Consider the following 17,312-nt stretch of genomic DNA (forward strand, 5'->3'; position numbering starts at 1 on the left):
AAGACCGAACATAGTTAATTTTTCCAACACAAAAAGGGGGGACCATCACTTCAGCATAGCAGGCATCATTTCAATGTGCCAATATTTTGATAAGATCCAAGAAGCATGTTCTGGTCTATGGAACCGCAAAGAAAACCACCCCCTGGTCATGGTCACCACAGACAGTAAAATTTCCAGGATCTGTCCCCATATTTCTGAGACCCACTTCTTCAAACGCGACGCCGATTATTCTCTGCCACGGACCCTTCCAACCAGAACACTTTCTGTCATTTCCATGACCTCGTCCAATCTAGCGCCCTCTCCTAAAACCAAAAACCTTCCCCTTTCTCTGACTTTGGTACTTTTTGTTTTCTTCTCTCGCTTCTTCTAAGTGTCCTCTTTTGGAGATCCAATATCTTGTGAATGAGAATATGAAGAAATACTAACCCTAGGTTCCGACTGCAGACCATCCGAAGAAATAACAGGGATGTCGGGAAAACACCCCGAGGTCTATACAGGTGCAGAAATCTGACGATCTTGGATTAGGGTTGCAGCGTCTATGGGATGTTCTTGACCACCATCCACCGATGAAAAAAGCCTAGAAGGACCCGACTCAAAGAAATAAACCGTCCCTCTAAAGTACCTACCATGATATAGTGAGCCATCGTTGATTTTGACAGACGAGCTAGGATTGATGCATATCTCCAGAAATTGAAGTGAGCATGACAAACGAATCGGGATATCAACTTGTGATTGTAAAATGGGATCCTCAATAAACCCAAAACTTTGATGTCCTAGTGGAGACTGATCGGCTACAAGGGTATTTACAAAGTCAGGAGAAATAGGGCCTCCAAAATCCCCCTTCGAAGAAACCCTAATATTAGTCACATGAGAGACCGATAACCCTTCTACTGCCAGTGAGTCCATAGTTATAGGCTGAGGTGGCGATTATGTTTAGATCAACATAAAGTCATAAGGGCCAGCTGAATAATCTACAAGATCTTCATCCATCTTAAGAATCAAATCTTGACCTGTAGCCTTCCAGATGCCTCCTCGATATTCGACAGACAAAACCTCCACTCCAAAACTTACCTATCAATACCCAAACCTCTGCACTTACACAATAACAGAAGACTAGCCTGATCTGAAGTCATCAACAGAGCTACAGTGAGTTGGTGAGGGTTATCCAAACCCTCGCGGGAGACGCAGGTTCGATACTTCGCACAAATTCAGAGCCATTTTTCCGTTTCAGGAAATCACCGGAGTGTTGAATTTCATAGCTATGGTAGGTCTTCATTAATCTTTTAGCCCTTGATGTATATCTATTAACAAATATAAGACATGTTCTTCATATCGGTTTCAAAAGACAAATTGTGAATTTTCAAATTTGAATTTTTGGCTCCGAATAAAGTCAAGTTAGTTCAAGTCAAGCCTCCTTCACGTCAAGTCAACCAACTATAATATAAATTGCTATATCAATAATATTATTATATTATTATAAACTACTATTATAATTATTATAATTATTATCGTATTCATAATATTATGATAATAATATTTTATAATATAATTATTATTATAATTTTATATTTATTAATATGAAGTCGAAATCCATATCTATTAGGGACTATAGACTTATATAACCATATTTATTTAATGCCTATAAACTTATATCAACCCTATTTATCTGTATCAACAATATTTATTTAATAATATAGTTGGGCTGGTTACATATAACCCATTACCTAATATAACTAATCACCTAAATCATTATAATAATAAATAAAAATATTTATTCACCCCATTAAAAAAATCCAAATACCTCTGCAATGTGTAAACACACAGATTTATCAACCATAGTTACAATAAATTTAAATTTAACATATTTCAAACTTAAAATCTACCATAAAGTTATTTGAGATTGATAACACTATACAAATCAGATAACTCTCAGCTCCTTCTGGCCTCTCTGGTAACAGTTTCTGAATTCCCAACCCCAGTGGTTGTTCATTCAATTCCCGTGGAAAGTACCAGGCTTCGGAAGAAAACAGGATAACATTGATGGCTGTCCTCCGTTACTTTCTCCGCGCAGATACACAAAAGAGTAACAGCACCCACATTAATGACTGATACGTTGCGATCCGCATTTCAGAGGAACATGAACCTGAGTAGTAAAATATATAGAAACAAATCAATGAATGCTAACATAGTAAGTTACAAGAAACCAGTCGTGTATATACACAGTTAATATATTAAATATGTTACGTTACGATTTGAATTTTGTTGTCATATTCCTCCGATTTTGTTTTTCTAAATTGGGGAAAAGTTAGAAAATAACGTTCAGATTTCTCTCGTTAAGTAAAACAGCTGAAATCAAATACAGTATATAGTATAACTTAGTCAAATTGCACTGTAAATTGCTATAGAAGGCCAAAGAATGAAATACTCTTGAAAGGCCAAAGTTGCAATGTCCCACATTTCTTTCGCATCCTGTCCTGTGGAACGTGTCTCATAACATCCTCCAAGACAGCCAACTAAGCACGAGCCTGGACTGAGAAGTTAAGAGAACTTTAAATGTCCATACACATGCCATTATCCTTCATGCCCAACACCAACTCTGCTTGAAGTAATATTTATATCTCAATTTCTTTGGCAAGATTTCTAGCAGAGTTTTCTTTTAGAAGTTGATTGAGCACAATGGGTTCCCTAGCAGCAGCTGAGTCGTCCTTGATAACCCACTTAGATGTGGAGGTGGAGGAGCCTGAGATGATTGTACCAGTTGAACCCACTGAAGAATGCTCTCTTTTTCTATCGAATATCGATCAAGCAGTTGCTTATGTTGTGGATTCTGTGTATTTTTACACACCCAATGGAGAGGACAAGAATGCTGCTGCTGCTGATGTGGGAGGGCTGAAGGAAGCCTTTGGGAAGGTGCTAGTGCCCTACCATTTCATGGCAGGGAGAATGAAATTGAATCTGGAGAAAGAGAGGTTGGAAATTGAGTGTAACAGAGCTGGTGCTCTGTTTGCAGCAGCTAATTGTGATTTGACATTATCTGATCTGGGTGATGTCACTTTCCCAAATCCTGTTTTCAGAAAACTAGTTCTCCAAGGAGTTCATGCTAGGAAGTTTGGGGCTAATCCTCCTCTGTTGATGATGCAGGTAATTCGGTTTATTTGTAGTCTTGATAAGAGTAAATATTCAATTGGGTAGGGTGTTTTTTCATGTCTCAGACTTCAGTCTCTTTTTGAATCTTTAAGGTACATGCTCCCATGCTGTTGCCAGGTACTGGGGTTAATTATTATTCCCTCTGAAATTCACGACACCTTCACGATCCCTGAAAACTCATGACACATTGGCAGCAAGATTGGAACCCATTTGGACGGCTTAGCATTCTGTCAACCTCAACAGTGAATCAGTCATTGAATCAATGCCCTGTTGACCATTTAGACCAGACTGGGCTATGAAACAAATTCAACTCATGTCATATAATTCCTTTGAAACTCAGGTATGTGGATGGCAACAATGAAACCCGCCTAGAGGGCTTAGGACTCTGTGAGTATCAGCTGTGAATCAGTTGTTGAATCAATGTCCCTTTGGCGATTTAGACCATCCTGGTCTATAGGACCAACTCACGACCAGACCATATTGGTCTATAGGACACATTCATGACTCATGACGTATGGGTAGCAAGAATGGAACCCATTGAGACGGCTTGGCACCCTGTAAACCTCAATAGTGAGTCAATTGTTGAATGCTCTGTTGTCCATTTAGACCATATTGGTCTATCGGACCATTTTGATTCCTTCATGTTAGATTTGCGGTCTTATCTGTTTGCATTGATCTGCGCAATGCATTCTTTGTTATGGGTATATTTTACAATGTGAGGAGGATGTTCTCATAACCTTGTCAATATCATTTCAATCTGCAGTAATGTATGTTCTGTATTTAACCCTGTTTTGATTGAATAACCTTGATCTAATTAGGTAAAAATGTTTATATTTTCACCTTTTTTGTGGGGAATGTTGGTAGCAATGAGCTCTATGAACTTTGTTATACGGTGCAATGCTTTCTTAGTGTAATCATTTTTGTATGTTGTATATGGCTGAGTTGATAACGTTATTCTCAAAAGCAGGACAATCTAGAAATTTATGTTGTTTATTATCAAATTTCGCCATCCTATCATATCTTACCTAAGTTGTATTCTTGTTTGACCACCTGTCTATTTGTGTGAAATTTGTACTAAAAGGGATGAATGTCAGGAAATTTGTTTCCTCTGTTAATGAGGTGGATAGTCAATTGTTTGAAATTCCATGTAATTATTTTCTAGTTAATTCATTTAAGTTTTTGGCATACACTTCTGGCAATTGCTTAAGATACCTGATGTTCTTGCTTGTTTCGTAGCACCATCATATGATGTTCTTGATGTTCTTGCTTTCTTTGTAGGAAAGTCATAAAAATTATGGTATTATATATTTCAGAATGTGTTTTCCAACTTTGCATCTAACTAGTATTAACTTACAAAGTATCATTTATAGAAGAAGTCTGGTTTCAACTGAATATAGCTTATTAGTGTTTTTTTTTTAACAAAGTTAGTCAAGGCTTTTAGTAACCTTTTCCGGGTTTGTCTAATAATGTATGTGTTTTTTTTCAAGGAAAACCTTGTGCATCTCTCCTCTTCCCCATCCCAAAGGACTCATCTGGATTTGAACTTGTGAGCTATGACTTGTGATCTATACGCAACAAGCCTTGGGCTGACGATTCAACTGTTTGAAGTTTGAACTAACTGTTGGAAATATGTCTAGTAGTTATTGCATTCAATGCTGACTATAATACCGAACACATGCACATACATAATATTTTTCTAGGGAAAATCAAGGCTCAAATGAAACTCCATACTTACTGTGTTCAGATTCTTCATGGTTTGGGATGGCTTTTCTAGTGTAACAATGAATGGTTCATTGACCTTGGACAATCTCCAAATCGCTTTACATTGATAAAGGATGAATGGTAAAAGCCCTCCTAGTAGATAATGAATGCTAAAAGCTGATTAGTTCAATTCAGTCCTGCATGCCCTAAGGAGAGGGAAAACCCTATCCATATATTTCTTGGCTGATTAGGCGATGTTGGTATTGTCCACTTCGTGAATTTATCACAACATAGTTTCTAGTGTTAGTCCTTTCCAGATAAACAAGTTAAGGTTTTTGATACAAAACATCAACCTTTTTTTTTTGTCCTATTTATAAGTATGTGCTTTCGTTCTGCTAACTTTACAAGAGTAGTTGAGCTGTTTATTTCTTTTTTATTGACAAACAGGTAACTAGATTCAAATGTGGTGGGGTAGTGCTGGGAATGTCTATGAACCATGCTCTGTTTGATGGGTTTGGAGCAATGGAATTCATGATGAACTTCTCCTCTATAGCACGGGGAGAGGGATTGATCACTTATCCTCTCCCAGACCGGACATGTTTCAAAGCTAGAGATATTCCAGAGATCAAATATGAGCATTTGGAGGGGCTGAAACTCAGTGATATCCCTCAGGAGATGAGGAATTCCTTTACAACTGCCAATGTAGCAAACTCAGAAATATGCAACATCTCTCTTCCACCTGATTATCGCTATAAAGTTTTTCCTTTCACTGGGGAGATGGTAGAAAAACTAAAGAAAAAGGCCATGGAGGATGGTACTCTGAGAAAATGTTCTTCATTCGATGTCATTGCAGCTCTAGTATGGCAGGCTTATACAAGGGCCGTTGATATGCCTCCTGATGCACCTTCCAAGATGCTTTTTGCTGTGGATATTCGTTCAAAGATGGACCCCCCATTGCCAAAGGGCTTTGCAGGTATGCATATACTCTGTAGATCATAAACTATTCAATGAATCCCGCCTTTTCTTGAGCACATTGCTACATTGGTTTGTAGATTTTATACTGATCTGATGTTATAGATGGTTGCAAGCACCTAAAAGAATCGTTAATGAATAATTATATATGGTTCCATTTGACACCAAATTCACTTGTGAGACCTTCCTAACTCAATCCAAGAAATACACTTTTCAGTGTTCTTCGTATATCTGCTATTACGTGTTCTTTTAGAGTCTCATTTGCTTATACCAAAATGGTCAGTTGAACTTCGCTACAAGTGTTTGGTCAACTGATAACAAAGCAGCTATGAAGCTTTTTGTTTTCTTATACTAGAATGGCCAGTTAAACCTCAATACAAGCTTTTGATCGACTCATAACAAAGCAGTTAAAGCTTCATCCAAATCACCTGATCATAGAAAGATACTATTGGTTACTTTAAAGTTTGCAACGAAGGTTAGTCTTCCAATCTAGTACAAGTAACAACTATGTTTAAGAGTACCCTTTCATTGCTAACACATCCCCAACTTACCTTTCTAAGGATTTTGATTTTTACCAACCAGCCTAGATACGACTTAAATCCGGATCTACCAAGGGCGGACAAGATCAAATTTCTTTTCATTCTAAAAGAGGTTTGCACCTCAAGATATTTGATTGCATTTAGTAAATCTGGAATTTAGATGGATCTGGACTGGTTTTAATTATTAATTATAATTATAATTAATTATAAATATAATTATAATTATTAATTTTGTTATTTTTATGTAATTTCACTGAGTCAAAATGTTTAACAGAGCATTACAACATCTCTTGCTAGGCTGGAGAGAGCCTTCCAAGGCAATAAATACACACTTTTAGCCATGGTTGTCCCATTTTCTCTTCCGGACTATCTTTTATTTGGTTGGTTATTATGACAAGGATTTGGAACAACTTGCCAAAGCCAAAGAGTAAATATTAAAAGTGACATTAGTATAACTTATATTAAGTAGTCAAATTACTGTCCAATTATTGTAAAATTGGTTAAAATAACAGAATTTGGTCCATTTTGCCAAAGTTTAACGAGATAGAGCAAAGTTTGCCCAAACGTGCAGACTCCACTCATTACACAACCAAGCTGAGTACATCTGCCAAGACTACACAGACACGGTCGATCTTGTTATAATGATATTAACAATTCTATTAAACATTTTCAAATTTAAAACTAAACTAGTATGCAGTTCGATCCATTGACCGCCATGAATTTCACCTTAGATCTGAACTAATCAATTCATTTCGCATAGATATGCAACCATCACTTTTTCCTTTTGAAAATTCTTCTTTGTCAAACTTGCCCAAATAGTGGCTTCTTTGCCAAACTTGCAGCTTAGCCAAGTCCCTCTGAAAGTGCTTCATTACAACCAGCCATCATTTGCATTACTGTTTGGCTAAGCTGCTGTGAGCACACTTTTATTTGGCTAAGCTGCTGTGATATGAAGTGCTACTGTATTATGTTGGGTATACGACCAAAGTCCCACATTGACTAGAGGTGGGGAGGATCATGGATATATAAGGATGGACAAATATCTCCATTGGTATGAGGCCTTTTGGGGTAAGTCAAGGACTCTAGACACCACATATCTCCACAATGGTATGATATTGTCCACTTTGGGCCTAGGTCCGCCTCATACCAATGGAGATATTTTTTCATCCTTATATATCCATGATCCTCCCCACCTCTAGTCAATGTGGGACTTTGGTCGTATACCCAACAATCCTCCCCTCGAACAAAGGACCATCGAGCCTCCCCTCAAACGATTATCCATCCGTCCATTCTCTACCAACCAGGATTCTCCGCTCCAAATGCGTTGGAAGCACACGCCTTACATGGAGCATCACCTGCCTCGAGAGCTTGCTCTATCCCAGGTCAACTCCTCTTCATCGTGTTGGGACCAGGACACGTCCATGAAGAATCTGGAGCACACCGCCTGTCTAACCGAGCTCATCCACGGATCCCATCGTGATATTACCAGGGCTCACCACCTTCGTTCGACATTCCGAGGATTCATCCACTTGGCTAACTTCGGATTCATCCACTTGGCTAACTTCGGGGCATGGCTCTGATACCAATTGCTGTACAAATGAAGGAAAAAACCAGAGAAACAGCAAGACAAGAAAAACAGAATGCTAAAACTGAATTGGATCGAACTGTTTTATTTTAACAATGAGTTTCACGCTCTGTTTCATTCCATGGGCAAATGCCTGTTTTATAGTTACATAACTACTTAACCGTTACAAATTTATTCGTTACAATGAACTGTCTATACCTAAATTTCCTAAACCGATAAATCGTTGTCAAAACTAACATATTAATGCACAGTACTTGCATATGGTCCCAACTACTTTTGAGTATTTGAAGGAACTAAACTTTGTTGGGTTGCTTATCATGCCAATGACTTCACTGCTTAACCAGAACTCACAACTTCATTGACAAGCCACTATTTGGCTAAGCTGCTGTGATATTGTGTACCATTTTTTCAATACTCAGGACTTGCATTTGGTCTCAACCACTTATTTGTAAGATGCTGTGATATGAGGTACTATTAAGTTAATACACAGGACTTGGATCACTGGTTAACCACAACCCCGTTGAGAAAGAAACCATTGATGCCCACTATTAACCATCTCATTGGATATTTTCAAATCTCAATCTACTTAATTATCCATGAACAAAGAAGCAATCAATGCCCATTATTAACCATCCCATCAGATATTTTCAAATCTAAATTTACCGAATTATCCCTTTATCACCTATTAAATTTGTTACTTAACCTACGCATCACTAGGCTCATGTCTGTTTTAATTTCTCGCGTAAAATATAAAACACTTACTCTATTCCTAACCAAAAAGGAAGTTGACAGAATTAGTGGTAATTGAACATGTAAAACCTGTTACACTCAAAGCAAATAGAAAGAAGTAACTGTTATTTATTTCCTACCCAATTGATATTTTACTATCCAGTTTAATGGTGCTCCAAGTCTCAATGGTGCTCCAAGTCTGATTTATTTAATATTGAAATTTACATCAGGGAACGCTGTTTTCAGCTCTTATTGCATCGAACCAGCAGGGGCAGTGAAGGAGAAGCCATTATCATTCTGTGTGGAGAAAGTGCAGGAAGGAGTGGCCAGAGTCACAAATGATTATGTTCTGTCATCCATGGATTTCAGTGAGACATACAAAGCCATTCCAGCATTACAAGGAGGCATATTTTTGTCTGCATGGTGGAAAATACCATTTCAGCTGGTTGATTTTGGATTTGGGAAGCCTGTATATGCAGGCCCCATTGTGAATGCCATGGTGGAGTTTGTGCTGCTTCTCTCAAATGGAAAAAACGACGGTGGCCTCAACATCTACATTGCCCTACAAAATCATCAGTTGGACAAATTTGAGCACTTCATCTATGACCTCTAAGCATTCCACTTCTTTTTTCCGCCTAGGAAATAGGATCTTAATGATAGTACAACAATAGTACGACAATATCATCATTATGTTTGCAGTTAATTTGCTTCAATCTTAGAATTAATTGTTAACAGATAGTTAATTAAAAAACCTGCTGCAGCCTGCTACATTTCCAAGACCATGTACAAAGTATGTGCAATTGTATTACTACGGAGATTCTCTGGAAATGTAAGTGGTGTGATAAAATAAATGTTCGGTGTTACTTTTATTTTGGCATAGAAGTGATAAATAAATGAACAAAATGTTATATTATGTGGCATGAAAGTCTTTATCAATAATAAATTTGATTTTTTTTTGGTACTAGAGGAATTGGTTTATCCTCTGTTATTATTATTTAGAAATAAATTGTTTATACGTTTAAAAAATATTTGATATAAATTTTTTATCCATATTAACTTGTGTGAGAAAAATTAAATATATTTTAAATTTAATTTCATAAGGATATGTTAATTATGAATTAAGCATTTTTAGTACAATAATCCATTTTAAGTAAGCAAAATAATAATATTTCTCTCAACCACTCATATTACATCTAATTAATATGAAAAAATAATTTTATATTAATATAATTATTATTCATTTGAATAAAAGAAAAAATATATATTGTCTTGACGATGAACCACACTGAATGGTTCAAAACTCTGATGATGTGATTTTTACTGAAATTTTTCTTGCTTTTCATAATATGAATCACATAAGTCTAAATTCCTTTTTTTGCTAAAGCAAGAGTGTTTTCTTCTCATTCATTAACTAAAAAGTTACAAAACTATGTTACAAATCCCGACATTGATGCCTACAGGAACATCCAGTCTCTGCCATGCTTCAAAAATCGGGCCTAGGGCCCACAAAACTCTGTGACCACCATCGACCGTAGGATCTGATTCTAAGGATCTCACGGTCAAGGGGTAAATTCGGAAAATCAATTAGCACACAAATTAACAAACACCCCAGACTGAAGGGAAATTAAACCCATTCAAGAGTTCAAGCGGGTCCGCCTAGGGAGATAAATCCTGAGCAACTTTAACGTTCGAAACCCCTGAGACACCACCAGGATCACGATAAGCTCGGAGGATAACACTACCAACAAGCACGATGAACCATGGCCATAGATCTTCACAAGCCAGATCCGACGGTTGAGGAGAATATCGGGCAGAGAAGAAGCACGAGGAAAACCCGCCCGATATAGGTGATTTTCTCTCTCCTCCCGCCGCCACGTGGTGATTGATGAGTGGCATCGGGGGCAAACCATGAAAAACTGCTTGGGAGCTTGGGGATGCCCGATAAACCACTAAACCGCTAAACCTCTATTTTCTTTGAAAAAGAAAGCCGCTCTTTCTCCGCATCCTTCCGTCTGTCTGAAAGATCCCCTCGCGCTGATTCTGTGGTCTTCTGCTTGATGACCTCCATTTGTTTAATTTCCCAATAGTTGCTTCTCCTTCATACTGTGATAATGTTCACTGTCTGCGCACGCCAGACTGTGGCATTCCTCACGCAAATTCCCTGCAGGTGCTAGCTCCCACCTATGTATACTATGATCTTTTTTATAGAGCACCCCTTCATTTGCCAGCCGGTCCGCTAATTTGTTGGCATTTCTGCGCACATGTACGAAACTTAGGGTTCTTAGGATTCTTAGATGAGATTGAATACGATGATAGACCTGCAAAAGTCGCCAGTGGTTCGAGACTTTCTCTGGTGCTGAGCCATTTGCTATTTTTTTAATGGAATTAATAGTTAATTCAGAGTCAGCCTCTATGATAGTGTTCGACATATTGAGATCTCTCAAAATCTCTAAGCACTGCTCTATGGCCATTAATTCCGCCATATTGTTGGTAGCATTCCCTAAATGACTATGGAAGATGACTATAATATTCCCCTTGTCATCTCTTATAGCTCCACCATAACCCGCAACCCCCGGGTTTCCTTTTGAGGCTCCATTTGTATTAAATATCAAGAATCCAGGGGGGGTTGCCAGTAATCCTGCCCCATTGTAGAGTGTGTTGTAATCCTATTTGTGCCCTGGGGGACAAGCTTCTGGAGGCCCAAAAGAAAAAGAATGTGAGCCTCCTGGTGAGATGGAGGATACTCAGGAGGTTGCTTCTAAAGGGTATTTACAGTTTCTTTGAGTTTCCTTAAGAGCTGAGCTATTATGTTTTGGGTTGATCCAGATTTATCATTGAAAATTCTGTTATTGCGTTCTTTCTAGACATTCCAGATCAAAAAGCCTGGGATCAAAGTCCAGGCTATGTTGACTGTCTCATTCTCAGAAAGTTTTTTCCTCCAATTCTTTAGAGTTTTAGAGATGTCGTTTTCATCCCGGTCAATTTGCCTGAAGATAGAGGCAACCCAGTTCCATAAGGTCGAGGTGAATGTGCAGAGGTTAAGAAGGTGATCCATCGTTTCTTCCTGAAGACCACATAACTGGCATCTAGATGGTCCAACAAATCCTTTCTTTCTAAGATTTTCCCAAGTCAGAATCTTTTTGTGTTGCACCATCCACACAAATAGCTTGATTTTCATCCAGTGAGGGTTTTTGTGTTGCACCATCCACACAAATAGCTTGATTTTCATCCAGTGAGGGTTCTTCCATATTTTATCAGGGTTTGTCAAATTATGTCCAGTGGCAATTTCTTTGGCTTCTTTGAGGTTGAAGTTGCCCTCACTGTTTCTTCCCCATCTAAGTTGATCTGTGAAAGTTGAGATCAAAATTTTCCTCTTTTCCAGGATTGTTGCAAGAGCTTCAGCCTGGGCCTTCAGAGGAGTCTCTTCACTGTAAACTGGTACCTTCCATGTTCTCCATTTATTATTGTTCCTTGTCTGATCCCAATAGTCACTGACCTTTTTTAGTCCTTTGTTGACAGTATCATCTTTGAGAATATCCAGTCCTTCTCTGCATAAGTTGGGTTCCTGCTGCTAGTTATCCTCCCAAAACCAGGCTAGGTTCCCATTTCCGATCTCCCAGAAACTATGTTTCTGAACTAATGCTCTGTTCTCCCAAGCATTGTTCCAAATATGGGAGCCCCTGATGTGTCCGGTCATTCTAATATGGTCCCATTCTTGCCAGTCCTTTGCATATTTCTGTTTCCAGAGCTTGGCCCATGGGTTTCTTGTTTCCTTCAGCCATCTCCACCAAAGTTTGGCCCCCAAAACTTTGTTGAGAGTATCCGGGTCATGGAGCCCTAGACCCCCATGAGTTTTGGGTTTGCATAGTTTGTCCCAAGCTACCAGAGCCCATTTCTTTTTTTCCTCCCCTTTTCCCCAAAGAAAATCTCTTTGAATGTTCCTGATTTGCTGTACTACTCCTCTAGGGACAGGAAGAGTCGAAAACATGTAGATTGGAATAGTTTGCAGGACCGCCTTTGTGAGAACTAGCCTACCTGCTAGATTTAGAGATCTGCTTGTCCATTTGCTGACTTTTTCCTTCAGTTTATTAGTCAGTGGCTCCCAAACTTCCTTGCTTAGAGGTTTGTCCATGAGAGGTATTCCCAGATATTTGGAGGGAAGATGATCTCTCTAAAAGCTGAGAATTCTGGAGAGGTTTCTCTGAATAGCAATATTAGTGTTAAAAAAGAATACTTTTGATTTTGTGAGACTTACCTCTGTACCAGCTGCCATAGAAAAATCTTGCAGAATTTGTTTGAAAGCTTTGGCTTCTTTGACCGTGGGTGTGCCCTGTAGCATGGTGTCATCTACAAATTACTGATGAGTCAAAGAGTCTCCGTCTTGGGTAAGCTTGAGACCTTGCTTTCCCCTTGGCTGAAATGATCGCTTTGCCTAATCCTTCCATCATAAGGATGAAGAGAAAGGGAGAGAGTGGATCTCCTTGCCTAAGACCCCTCGAGGGCCGAAAGGATTTGGATGGAGAACCATTGAGAAGGATAGAAAAGCTAGCAGATGTTACCAGAGCCATTACCCATCTAATCCAATTATGGTCAAAGCCATACGCTTTTAGAACTTCTCTGATGTATGACCAGCTTAATTTGTCATAAGCTTTCGCTAGGTCAAGCTATATGATCATACCTGCTTGCTTATTATTCTTGAGAGAGTGCACTATCTCGTGAGCTTGAATGATGTTATTGAGGATTTGCCTTCCTTCCACATATCCAGTTTGCTCCTCAGACACGAGAGTAGGAAGAAGGGGCTTGAGTTTGTTTGCAATAACTTTAGAGATAATTTTGTAAACTACATTACAGAGGGCTATGGGTCTAAATTGGTCTGGCGTCATTGCTTTATCTTGCTTAGGAATCAAGTCTATGAAGGAGGAATTTAGAACTTTTAGTGTTATTCTTGAGATTCTTGAATCCTCCACCACCTCCACTATGTCATGTTTGACAATTTCCCAGCCTACCTTGAAGAAGTCTACATTGAAACCATTCGTGCATGGACCTTTCCCATTGTGCGTCTCTTTGATTACTTATTTGACCTTGTCTTCTGTCACTGGCTTGTTGAGATTATAATTATCTTCCCTGGTCACCAGTTTTGGGATGTGCTGAGTAAATCTTTTAATAAATAGAGATCTGTCTAAGATAGGCTCCTCTACAATATTTTGAAAATGTTGTACCAGAATGGATTCCATATCTTTGTGCGTGCTCAGCTCTATCCCTTGAGGATCTATGAGTTTTATAATCCGATTATGAGCCCTATGTTCCATGGTAGATTTGTGGAAAAACCTTGTATTTCTTTCTCCTTCTTTAAGCCATTGCACTCTTGATTTCTGCTTCCAGAAGATTTCTTCCTGCTGACATCTATTGTCCCATTCCTGTTGGAGAGAGTCAGCTTGCAATTTCCTATCCTCAGTGAAACCTTCCTTGATGAGAATTTGGTTAATTTTCTGTAACTTTTGTTCCACTTCTTTTTTGGCTTTAAAAATATTTCCAAACTCATTTTTGTTCCATTCTTTAAGTTTGACCTTTATGTGTTTGAGTCTTTGTTGCAGAAGGAACATTTTCGTGCCTTGAATGGGCAAGTCTTCCTTCCACCATTTACCAATATTGGTGATGAAGTCAGGGTGAGTAAGCCAAACATTTTCAAACCTGAAAGGTCTGTTCCTCGGAGTGCCAATAAAAGAAGCCTCTAACTGAATAGGCTAGTGATCCGATCCTCCAAAAGGAAGGATAAAAGCATTCAAGTTAGGGCCAGAGAGAAAGAGGTTCTCCGAGATGATGAATCTATCTAGTTTCGAGGCAACTTGGGAAGCTCCTCCCCTCTTATTGTTCCATGTGAAGGTACCATTTGTTGTTTCCAAGTCCACTAGCCTCATGTTGATTAGGAAGTTTTGGAAAGCAATAGAGTCTCTTCCTATTTTTCTGGTTCCTCCTTTTTTTGTGAGAGATTTGATCATGTTGAAATCTCCACCCAGAATCCAGGGCATTACTGGGTATCTCTCCCTAAGCTCCTCAAGTGAAGTGAGAAGCTTGAGTTTGTCTTCAGGTTTTTGAGGACCATAGACATTTGTGACCATATAGATTTCCTTGTCACCCAAAGGTTGGATAACCATTGAAAGGTAGTTCCTGGAAGCTTCAGCATCCAGAATTCCAAATTTCTGAGGGTTCCAAAGAGTAAGAATCCCACCCGTTGTATTATTGGCTTTGACTTCTAGGTGCTCATATTTACTAAGCCATTTGCTATGAATCTCCCGGACTTTATCTATGGAACATTTTGTTTCCTGTATAAACACCATATCTGGGTTTTCTTCTTTTATTCTATTGCTGAGATTCCTTTGTTTTCTTTTACTTCCTAGACCCCTAATATTCCAGGTTGTGAGCTTCATAATGATGGGTTTTTAAATGAGTAACTGGTGAGATCTTTCATCTTACCTGAGTTGAGCATGAGTTTCCCACACTCTGTTAGCAGCTCATTTTGTCTCTTCCTTCCTCTTTTCTTGCCTGGGTTCTTGGCCAAGTGTCCTGACGCTTCCTCCATTGATTTAACCCCTCTATGTTCCTGGCTATCATGGCTTCTTTTGACTCCAGTGGTTTTTGTCTGAGATCTCCAGAGGAAGAGCTGTTGTACTCTATCAAACTCCTCTTGTGGTAGGGAGTCTATCCCTTTGTTGGTTCCCTAGTCTAAGAATTTTTCTAGATCAAGATTCTCCCTCTCAAGAATCTCCTGTAGTTCATGGTCCTCTGTTCCAACTTCACTTGGGGTCATCTCCTGGTCCCTGCTTGATTCCATATTGCTTGGTATAGTCTCCCTTTGTTCGTTGTTTTCCTGTATTATTTCCATATTGTCCTCCTTTTCTTTCTCTGTGGGATGGTTGTCTAGTGTATCGTCTTTTCGAATGTTCCCTCCTTCTTCTTCTAAAATCTCAAAACTGTTGCGACTTGGTATCTTGTTCTCACTGGGTTTCTTTTGGTACTTTCTTCCCCCTCCTTTCCCTCTACCTCCCATCTTGGTGAATCCTTCAGGATATTTGCATGTATTGGTTCTTGGCTTATCCTCCCTTTTTTTTGTGGGCAGACCCTAAAGAGGTGCCCATGTTCATGACATTTCTCACATCTAAATGGGACATGTTCATAGTCCACCACCTGTACCCATTCCTCATCGTATACTTCTAGGACAACTTCATCTGGGAGTGCTCTCGATAGATCCATTTCCACACATATTCGTGCGAAGGAGGTATATTTACCTCACAAAGTTGCCTCTGATATTTTTATAAAATGTCCTAATTTATTTCCTATTGCTTTTAAGGATTCAGGCAGCCAATAATCTAGAGGTAAGGAGTATAGTCTTATCCATACCGGGACCGATGTGAACGTTTCTCATTCCGGGACAAAGTTCATCACCCAGGGTCGCATGTATAGGCCTGCAATAGCATAGAAATAGGGTCCTCCTTCAAACACTCTGTCTTTGTCCTCTAGGCTAGTGAAAACCACTGTGAAGAAACCCTTGGACCCTAGATGCAGATTTATTTCTCCCTTTGGTTTCCAGTTGTTTCTTATCCATGTGTACAGATTCTTCTCTGTAGGCCATATACCCATAAACTTGCATATAATAGCATAAGTCGCCATGTGATCTCTGTGCGCCTGCAGTGCAGGATCATTCAAAACCACCCGAGGTTTGATGGTTGACTTGGGTTTACAGGGTCCTGTTGCAGATTTGTACTCATTTCTCTGACTGCTGTCCCCTAGTCTCTCCTCCCTTCTGACCTCCCCGTGAGTCTCTTCCTGTTCATCGGAATTGTTGCTTTCCAATTTTTTTGTGTTTGTCTTCTTTTTTCCTGCCTCCAAGGGTTTCCTGAATCCATTCAAAATCATTTCCTTGCTTCTGTTTGATACGACGTTATTGTATCCTCCCGGCCCCTCCATTGCTACTAGCTCTCTCATTCTGTTGCTCCCTGTTCTAAACCCTAACTCAGAAGTTTACCAAATTCACACACAATTTATCTCTTATAGTCATGTATATTCTTAGTTTTCTTTCCACGTAAGCCTAAATTCAATTAGAAAAAAGATATCTAATTTAATTGAATTAATCATAATGATTGAGGATTTTAGGTTGTTTTTAGTTTATGATGTGTTGTGAATTTTATTTAATGTCAATATGGTTATTATTTAGTTTATAATATAAAGTTAAAAAGGTGTTGTTACCATTACTTAAAAAATAAATTTGATTGTGCATGTCCTATTTAAAATTTTGGCTCGGACAAATTACATAAAAATAAAAATAAAAATAAATCAAAGAAATTAATTATCAAAGTTTTTGGACCTTTTTTTAATGAAATTATTCATTTTTTTATTGGGCTAAGAGCTGCTCTCTAGCATAGTGTGCTAGAGATGTGTAACATGTGCTAGAGATGTTAAAGAATGTAATGTAAACATTTTGACTCTGTCCAAATAAAATTAAAATTAAAATTAAAATATGATAGAGATGTGTAACTTAATGTAATGTAAACATTTTAAGAGCTAGAGATGTTTAACAGTTGTGTAATGCAACGGAAAGTAATGTAAACATTTTGACTCCGTCCAAATAAAGTTAAAATTAA

General features: G+C 38.5%; 1 protein-coding gene across 1 annotated transcript; it reads left to right on the forward strand.

The window, feature by feature from the left end:
• Nucleotides 1-2,531: 2,531 nt before the first annotated feature.
• On the forward strand, nucleotides 2,532-9,286 carry LOC149164189 (acyltransferase GLAUCE-like). Its single transcript, XM_089429394.1, has 3 exons — nucleotides 2,532-3,141; nucleotides 5,296-5,821; nucleotides 8,904-9,286. The coding sequence occupies exons 1-3, from the start codon at nucleotides 2,677-2,679 to the stop codon at nucleotides 9,284-9,286; spliced, it is 1,374 nt and encodes a 457-aa protein (XP_089285520.1). The 5' UTR covers nucleotides 2,532-2,676.
• The last annotated feature ends 8,026 nt before the right edge of the window (nucleotides 9,287-17,312 follow it).

Source organism: Pinus tabuliformis, chromosome 5_1 (genome assembly GCF_031772625.1).
Source record: "Pinus tabuliformis cultivar Carrire ecotype Pingquan chromosome 5_1, CPIR1, whole genome shotgun sequence".
Classification (NCBI taxonomy): domain Eukaryota; kingdom Viridiplantae; phylum Streptophyta; class Pinopsida; order Pinales; family Pinaceae; genus Pinus; species Pinus tabuliformis.

Excerpts from the sequence above, each read along its gene's own strand:
- LOC149164189 (XM_089429394.1), top strand. The coding sequence starts at position 2,677 with ATGGGTTCCCTAGCAGCAGCTGAGTCGTCCTTGATAACCCACTTAGAT. Across the intron at positions 3,142-5,295 it reads CTCCTCTGTTGATGATGCAG|GTAACTAGATTCAAATGTGG; the intron begins GTAATTCGGTTT and ends ATTGACAAACAG. Across the intron at positions 5,822-8,903 it reads ATTGCCAAAGGGCTTTGCAG|GGAACGCTGTTTTCAGCTCT; the intron begins GTATGCATATAC and ends AATTTACATCAG.